Raw genomic sequence first — 8,606 nt, 5'->3', positions numbered from 1 at the left:
TCTGGGTGTGTCATGAGTGTTGGCTCAAACACATTCTTATTAAGACTTCTTGCACGTTCAAGTATTTCTTTCATGGACAATTCAAAGTTTCACTTTTGGGCTGGCTTTCTGGTGCAAACATTTCAGGGAAACCAGACTCAGCCTGGCAGGTGCAGGGAAGTTCTCCAGAGAGACCCAGCCCAAGGAGAGTGGTGGCACCGTGCGGGCAAAGCTTCCACGGGAAAGGCTGTCGCCATCCAAGTCTATGAGCTTGAGCATCAGCAAAGGGAGGCAAGCAGGCTGTGAGGACGGGTAGCTGCAGGGACTGTGTCAACTGCAACTTTCCATCCAGCTTCCAGACCGCAGGAAACGGGGGTCAGGGCACATGTCAGGACAGGAAACCCAGTGAACCTGGGGATGTGCCCCAGGAGGAGGGATCAGCTTCCTGACTTGTCGGTGGCAGGAGTTGGGGGGAAGAGGACCACCAGATGGCTGGTCAGCTGTTGGTTCTGCTTTGGGTGCTACCCTCCCAGTGAGCCTTGCAGCTCAGTGCAGGGGCGGGATACAGGGGCTGGTAGAGAGGGGTGGGTGCAGGGGTGGGGAGGGGGTGCAGGGGTGGGGCTTCCTCGCTGCTCCCAGGTCCTTCCAGCCTCCAGGTCCCCTGTGCTGTGGTCTGAATACTTGTTTTCCCCATATTCATACCTTGACCCCCTATGCCCCCAGACGCTGGTGTGAGGCGGTGGGGCCTCTGGAGGAGCTGGGGTGAACGGCTCCACATGTGAGACCAATCGATGCCCTGCAACACGCCCCAGCAAGCACCCCACCACACTGCAGGGCAGCGAGGGTACGCAAAGACCAGCTCGGAGGGAGGGCTGGTGCCACGTGCTTGGGCTTCTAGCCTTCTGGGCTCTGACAAGACAATTTGTTGCTAATGAGCCCTCAGCTGTCTGTGGTGTTTCTGTTATGGCAGCCTGGATGGATGAGGCCCGAAGCTGTTCCCGGAAAGTGGGGCGCTGCTGTCACACACATCTAAGGTATGGACGCGGCTTTGGCACTGATGCTGGGGGGTTCGGGTGGGAAGAGTTTTGAGGTACATGCCGCAGAAAGCCTACATCGCACAAAGAGACTGTTCTGGGAGATTCTGATGGCCCAGAGGAAAGCCTGCGTCTGTTAGAGAAACCTGAGCCGCCAGGAGCACGTGCTGGAGAACTGGGGATGGTAAAGGCCATTCTGATGACGTCTGGACGGCAATGCGGGCCGGGCTCTGGGCAGCCAGAGAGGGAGGGTGACAGTGCTAAGAAGTGGCGGCTCCTGTGTCCTTGGGCCCGTGGACGGTGGGACTCAGGAAGCTGAGTCTCTGGCGGACTTCTGAGCTGAGGTGAAGTGTTGAAGGAACAGCCTGATTTCTCTCGGACACTCACAAGACCAAGCAAGGACAGAGAAATGACCCACAGGATCATCCACCCTAAAGGAAGCAGACCTCAGAAATCTAGAAAACTCTCAGCCTATTGACTTTGAAAGCAGTGAGAAAGCTTGTGGTGATCAGATGAGTGCTGGCCGATCACCTCAGTGAAGCCGGGGCCACACTGAGACCAGGAGGTGACAGGAGGCACTTCAGAGCACGGCCACCCTCCCAACAGTCCAGAGCAAAAGCGCCTGCTCCCCGGCCCTGAGCCACCTTATCGGGGGCCGTGTGCGTGCACACTGGTGGTATATGCACAAGTCATGGGGGCCTGGGGGCCCAGGACCCAGGTAGAAACCCAGGCTCTGCACCCGGGAGGCTGGTAGAGCGCCCCCACGAGGGTGACCCCAGGCGGGCAGAGGCCCTGGTGTACCTCCCCCCCAGAGGGCTGTCCTGCAGCTTGTGCTTTTGGTCCTGCTCAGGACCTGCTGTCTCCTGCCATCTCTCCTTTGTGGTGGGAACATCCACCTGCGCCTGTCCCACCACATTTTGGAGGCGCGTCCTTGTCTGGTTTCGCAGGCGGGAGGGGCTGTGGCTCAGGGCCAGCCATCCCTGAGTGTCCTGTCCCCGATCTGCTCAAGGGCCCCAGCACTAGCGGCCCTGCGCCCCAGAGTGCCCCCTGGAGCTGCCAGGTACCCTCTGCCAAGGCCCTTTGCTCCCCGGACAGGCCCCCCCCCACCGCAGTGCGAGCACCTCCTTCCACATCAGGCCTGTGTTCCCAGTGTGGCTTCTGACACCCTCATGTGCTGAGAAAATAAAAGGCTTTGTGTTTAACCTAACTGAAGCATTGAGGGGTAAATGACTTTATGTCTGGACTTTGCTTAAAAACACTCCAGCAAAAAGAAGGGGGAAGAACAGAGGAACAACGGGGCCGGAAAGGCCGGCAGGGTGCCTGCACGTCTGCAAACTCGCAGTTGACAGCAGAGAGCAAAGCACTGTCACTGACGCTGAGGTCACAGCTACCCTCTCGCCCCGTCCTGGTCCTGCTGAAACGGGGTCCCTGGACCCCTTCAGCTCGTCAGAAATCACGTTGGGCAACCCCTTCTGTCACGTCTTTGTCTTCCGCCTGTCAGCGACCACTCTACCTGAAGTTTGTGTTTCGGATCTTGTCAAAAAAATGCAGGAAGAAGAGAGAGAAAAAGTCACCCCTTCTTAGTGTTTTTGGGAGAAGACTCTGGAAAACAGTCCCCAGCAGAGGAGACAGACAGTCTGCACACATGATAACATCAAAATGCTCAGCCATAAAAATAAAGGCCTTTTATTTGGTTTTTCTATGCTGTTACAGGGACATGGGCAACACCCTTGAGCCCACAGGACCTGCGGCCACACCCACACCTGCTGCTATGGCGTCTGTGAGGAGCTGCGGGTCACGTCACGACACACACGGCTGGGAGGAAGCTCTGCTCTGGTCATGGGGTCACCTTCTTGTAGGTGATGTGAAGATGCTGAGTCATGGGCTGGGTAGTGGTTGCCATGGAGACCGTCTGTTCAAGTTTGCCTTCAGAATTCAGCCTGAATTTTCGGGTAATCTAAGCAGAACAAAACAAACACAAACACCTTAGTTTTATCTTCTAAGGATTCAACAAAGGCTTGAGGTCCCACCACAGGCCAAGTGTTCCAGCAGAGTCACCTTAGCAGTGAGCCTGATGACAGACACTCTGCCCACAGAGCTGTGACTCGGGCCAAGACCCAGGTGCCGGGAGCCCTGACTGCGCCTCTCCCTGGCCCCCGGCCATGCCCAGACGACCAACAGATGGACAGTGACTCTGCGTGACTCTGTTCTCCCCATCTCAGGGTATTAAGAAGCTATCTTCTCTCTGTAAATTACACGATTATCGGACAAGAGGGAACCTTCCCACGTCACTCTACAGCTAACGTCACACGGGCTCTTGGAAGACTCCACGGCAGGGCTGGGGGAACTATCCACAAGGCCGCCTGCAGCGGGCACCGTGAGGAAGCCTGGGGCATCTGTGAGAGGAGCGAGGAAGCGCAACAACAGCGGGGACGGCTCAGCCGGCACTCTTTCCAACACCCCAAAACATTCTGGGGCTGCAGAAGCACATGCAATAGGAGTGTTGCTTTGGGCTGCAGCCAACCACTTTGTAACTGACCCCAGGAGAGAAAAAGCCTGAGTTTAGACGGTTGACTAAGAGGCCCAGAGAGTCACCAGGGCTGCAAGGACCGAGGTCCTGGAGAGAAGGGGGTGCAGAGGAGAGACCTGGCATGGCTCCGTCAGCTGCCAAGCCGCAGCCCTGCCTGCACTTCTGGAGCAGCTTCTGGATGCGCCACACGCACTCACACCTGTGTTTGCCCAGGGATCCCAGGGCGCCCGCCCCTCAGCTTTCAGCTCCATCCGCTGGGCCAAAACCTGTGAACACCCATGTCAGCCATCTTGTTCCAGAATAAGCAACTAGGCGGTAAGAAGCAGGTGAGGAAGACAGGGAGACAGTGGGGAGAGGTCACTATGGCAGAGACCCTGAGCCCTCTGCCCCGGTCCCAGGAAGGAGGCCATGCTGGGAAAAGTGGGGCAGGGCTGCCTCGTGTCCACCACCCCAGGCGTGCACTCAGTGTGGCCTCTGGAGGGCTGTCACCTCATCTCTGGGAGGACGGTCGGCTGCTAAACTGGCTTGCTCACCACCTGTCAGGTCCTTGGAGCTCTGTAGCGCCTTGAACTTTCTCTATTCTCCTCTTTGAACTGGAGTTATTTGGAAATATTTAAAGCTGGGGCAGATGTACACTGCACGGCTCAGGCTCAACAGGCCTCTCTGTGTGCCCGTGCCCTCTGGTGCAGACAGCAACCTTGTGGGGTCTAGAGGAACTGTGGGCGTCGGGGCTGCCAGAGACCCACCAGAACCACAGGCTGGTCCTTGTTCCAATAAGGGGCGCTGGAAGCCCGAGCTGGCCTTCCCGACTGCAGGGCTGAGCTCGCCCCGACTGCTGTGAGCCCACGCTCTGCAGAGGCCCCACAGAGGGACCCCACACCTCAGGAAGTGCAGCTCCGAGCCTCTGGGAGCCCAGGAAGGTCATCCCCATTCCCCCAGCACCTGAGACTCACTGGCACGTTCAAGGGCGAGAACTGGTATGAGTGACGAGCAGCTAATTTGCTTCAAGTGCGGCTTCAATATATTAGCAACAGGGCATTTCTGAGGTTCCTGGGTGGAGGAATCAACACAGTGTTTAAAAACAGCGACGGGCAAGGAATGGAAGGCTGTGGCCACGGGGACCTGGCCATGGCTGGCAGAGCAGGTGTGGCCCAATGTGGCTGAGGAAGATGGGCAACTCTCTGACCTGTGGAGTGCGGGGGCTCGTGGGCAGCGAAAGATTGAGGGCCGTCCAGGCTGCAAGCCCTCAGCCCTCCAGCTCCCATTCTGCACTCAGGACCCCAGGCTGGCTCTGGGGTAATCCAATGGAGACGATCCTTATTTTTAAGACATTCCTGGCGGGCCCGATTGGTTTGCATCAAGGGGGCCGAGACCATTCAATGGGGAAGGACAGTCTTTTCAACACATGGTGCTGGGAAGCCAGCAGATTCGTAGGCAGAACGAAGCTGGACTCTTATCTAACAGCACACACAAAGAAGTAACTAAAAATAGATCAGAGACTTCAATGTAAAAGCTCTTAGGAGAAAACAGGGGACAAAAGCTCCATGCCACTGGACTTGGTGACACTTCCTTGGCTGTAATTCCAAACACAGAGCCAGCAAAAGAAAAAACAGACACACTGGACTTTATGACTATTTCTAAATGTGTACATCTGAAGGCACTGTCCGCAAAGAGAAAAGGCAGCAGACAGAATGAGATAAAATATTTGCCAATCATCATAAAATTAATTCCAGAATACATGAAAAACTCTTACAACTCAACAGCGAAAAACAGCCTCATTCAAACACGGGCCGAGGACCGGGGCGGACACTCTCCACAGAGGACACACGACTGGCCCCCCGCCCAGGACAAGGTGCGCCCAGCACTGACTACCCAAGACACGCAAACCTTGCCCAGTGAGGCCACCTCACCTATTGGGGTGGCTGCTGTCCACAGCCCAGAAAACACCCACTGCCCGCGGGGACGTGGGGACCCTGCGCTCAGCGACAGGAATGGACAACGGGGCGGCTGCTGTGGAAACCAGGATAGAGGGCCCTCAAAATTCAACAGAACTGCCTGACGGCCCAGCACTTCCGCTCCTGAACACAGACCAGAAGAGCAGAAACCAGGGTCTGGATGAGACACCTGTTTGCCCTCGTTCACAGAAGCATCAGAAACAACAGCGACAGAACGGAGGCATCCAGTGTCCACAGACGGACAGAGGGACAGGCAGATGAGCGGTGCGGTCCTTCCACACAAGGGAGCCTGCCTCGGCCTCAGAGGGGAAGGAAGTTCTGACACAGGCTCCACGGCAGGCATGACGCTGGAGGGCGTTCCGCTAAGCAAAACGAGCCAGACTCAGACAGGTCACCCTCTGGTGTGGAGACACGGCAGCACCATGTGACCATGTCACCGGCTCCTGGGGCACCTCGCAGAGACACAGTGGACAGATACTAGCAGGCATGGCTGAGTCCACAGACATACACGGAAACCAGAAGTTTCCCCATAACCACCACCAGCCAATCAGAAGATGAGAAGGAAACATTTTACACACAGCAACAAAAACCACACAGCACTTAAGGCTTTACCAAAGAAATAAACACTGACACCTACCAAACAATACGCCAAACAAGACCCGGAATCACGCGACACTGCCCCACGCAGCCGGTGCCACCACCAGTGGAAAGATGCCAATTCTCCCCCTTAACTCGTGTGTTCACACGGTCCCAACATACAGTTTATGCCCCTGGACAAGTTCAACCGGCAGTTCATCTAGATGAGGAGGTGCTTAGGAATCAACAAAGAGAATTTGGAGAAAAGGATCAAGAACTTCCCTAGACATTAAAATGCAACACACAGGTAAGATAACCTTAAATTTTTAGATGGTTTAAAATTTTTTTTTAATATTTTATTTATTTATCTTTAGAGGGGAAGGGAAGGAGAGAGGGAGAGAAACATCAGTGTATGGTTGCCTCTCGTGCATCCCATGCTGGGAACTGGCCTGCAATCCAGGCATGTGCCCTGACTGGGAATCGAACCGCGGTTGTTTGGTTCGCAGGCCCGCGCTCAATCCACTGAGCTACACCAGCCAGGGCTGGTTTTAAATTTCTAATGAAGAAGTAGATGAAGAGAAACAGGACACTGCCTCTATTTCTGGGGATCTGACTTGTCGGGCGCAACGTGTCAAACCTGTGGGGTCACCGGTCACCCATCTGGGGAAAGTCAGAAACGTGTGTCGCATCCAGTGCAAACAGGTCTGAAGGGGAAAAGCTCCACCAGCACAAGACAACAGAGGAACACGTGATGCTGCCGGACAACACACATTCCTGAGCACGAACCACACCCCCCAAAGGCCAAGATCCCCAGGGGCAGCCACCAAAGAGCTTACACTCTGTGGGTGGCACACATAAGCCATCAAATAGGGAACCGACTGTCACACGTACAGCTGACAATAGATTACTATCTATATATGTAATAGCTCCCATAAACCGGTAAGAAAATGAAAGCACATAGAGAAACAGGCAATGGCTTTGAACATCAAGTACATAGAACAAGAAATACCAACAGTTTCCTCTCACTCATGAGTTAAATTTAAAACACAAATAAGGCTTCTGGTCAAGATGGAGGTGTGGGCAGACACGCTTCACCTCTTTGCACAACCATAAGAAGGATCACAACTAACCTCAAAACAGAAAACACCCAGAACTGCCAGAAAACCGAACAGTCTGGAAGTCTGACAACCAAGCATTAAAGAGGCCGCATCCACCCAGTCAGGCAGGAGGGGTGGAGGACGCTGCGGGGAAGCAGCGACATGATCCCACTCTCATGTGTGGTGGATAAAAACCAGGGGGACACCTGGGGGAGCGAGTGATGCCAGCCGCAGGCCAGATGCACAGCCCAGGGCTCCGGCAGCAGGAAAATAAAGCTTTGTAACTTCTGGCTGTAAAAACCAGTGGGGGCTGGGGCGGCAGAAACAACGGCCGGTCTCTCAGAAGAGTCCATTTAAGGGGCTGGCGCTGTCCCACAACATACGCACACCCAGCCACTCCAGGGACGGGTGCCAGGGCAACAGCTGGAGCGCCAGTTGCATAAGGGAAGCGAGTGAAGAGACTGGCGGCCGCACAGGTGCTGAGCAAGCCTCCAGCAGCCAGGCAGCTGCGCTGTCCCCTCCCTGACCCCTCTCCCGCTTACAGAGCCACAGAATGGCGGCGTGGGTTGCCCCGCCCTGGAAAATACCGAAGGCTCTGCCCCACACAACGTTAACAGGTGGGCTAACACAGGGGTTCAAAGCAGCTCTACCTGACACACAAAAACAAACACAGGGAGGCTGCAAAACCGAGGAGACAAAGAAACACGGCCCAAATGAAAGAATAGGACAAAACTCCAGAAAAAGAACGGAGATGAAACGGAGATGACGAACCAACGAGATGCAGAGTCGGAAACCCTGCTGATCAGGATGCTCACAGGGATGGCTGAGGACAGGGACAACACCCAGAAGAAGTGAAGGCCACACTAAGTGAAAAAGGGCAAATCCGCAGGGAACCAACAGTGAAGGGGAGGACGCTGGGGTTCAGATAAACAATTAGGAACATAAGGAAGAAATAAACAGTCAACCAGAAGAGAATGAAGAAATAAGAATTCAAAACAATGAGAGAATAAGGAGACTTTGGCACATCTTCAAATGTGCCAACAGCCGAATCACAGGGGTGCCAAAAGGCAGAGGAAGAACAAGAAACTGAAAACTTAAATTGAAATTTGAAAAAATAATGAAAGAAAACTTCCCTAATTTGGTGAAGAAAATGGACATATAAGCCCAGAGAGTTCCAAAGAAGTTGGACCCAAAGAGGACCACACCAAGGCACATAATTAAAATGCCCAATATTAAAGAGAAGGAAAGAATCTTAAAAGCAGCAAGGGAAAAGGAGACAGCTACCTACAAAGGAGTTCCCATCAGACTGTCAGCTGACTCCTCAAAAGAGACCTTGCAGGCAAGAAGGGGCTGGAAAGAAGTATTCCAAGTCATGAGAGGCAAGGACCTACATCCAAGATTGTTCTATCCAGCAAAGCTTTCATTTAGAATGGAA

General features: G+C 54.3%; 1 protein-coding gene across 2 annotated transcripts in view; it reads right to left on the bottom strand.

The window, feature by feature from the left end:
- Positions 1–2,662: 2,662 nt before the first annotated feature.
- The window catches only part of THAP4 (THAP domain containing 4), a 33,467-nt gene continuing 27,523 nt past the window's right edge, over positions 2,663–8,606 (bottom strand). For both annotated transcript variants that reach the window (XM_037069272.1, XM_037069273.1), the window contains one exon: positions 2,663–2,970. In XM_037069272.1, coding sequence (XP_036925167.1) covers positions 2,851–2,970 — 120 coding nt within the window. In that variant the 3' untranslated portion in view covers positions 2,663–2,850. The remainder of the gene's footprint in view (positions 2,971–8,606) is intronic.

Source organism: Sturnira hondurensis, unplaced genomic scaffold (assembly GCF_014824575.4).
Source record: "Sturnira hondurensis isolate 20B ecotype Veracruz unplaced genomic scaffold, ASM1482457v3 Scaffold0018493, whole genome shotgun sequence".
NCBI classification, from domain to species: domain Eukaryota; kingdom Metazoa; phylum Chordata; class Mammalia; order Chiroptera; family Phyllostomidae; genus Sturnira; species Sturnira hondurensis.
The sequence above is the reverse complement of the archived record's forward strand: the minus strand, read 5'-3'. Positions and strand labels throughout refer to the sequence as shown.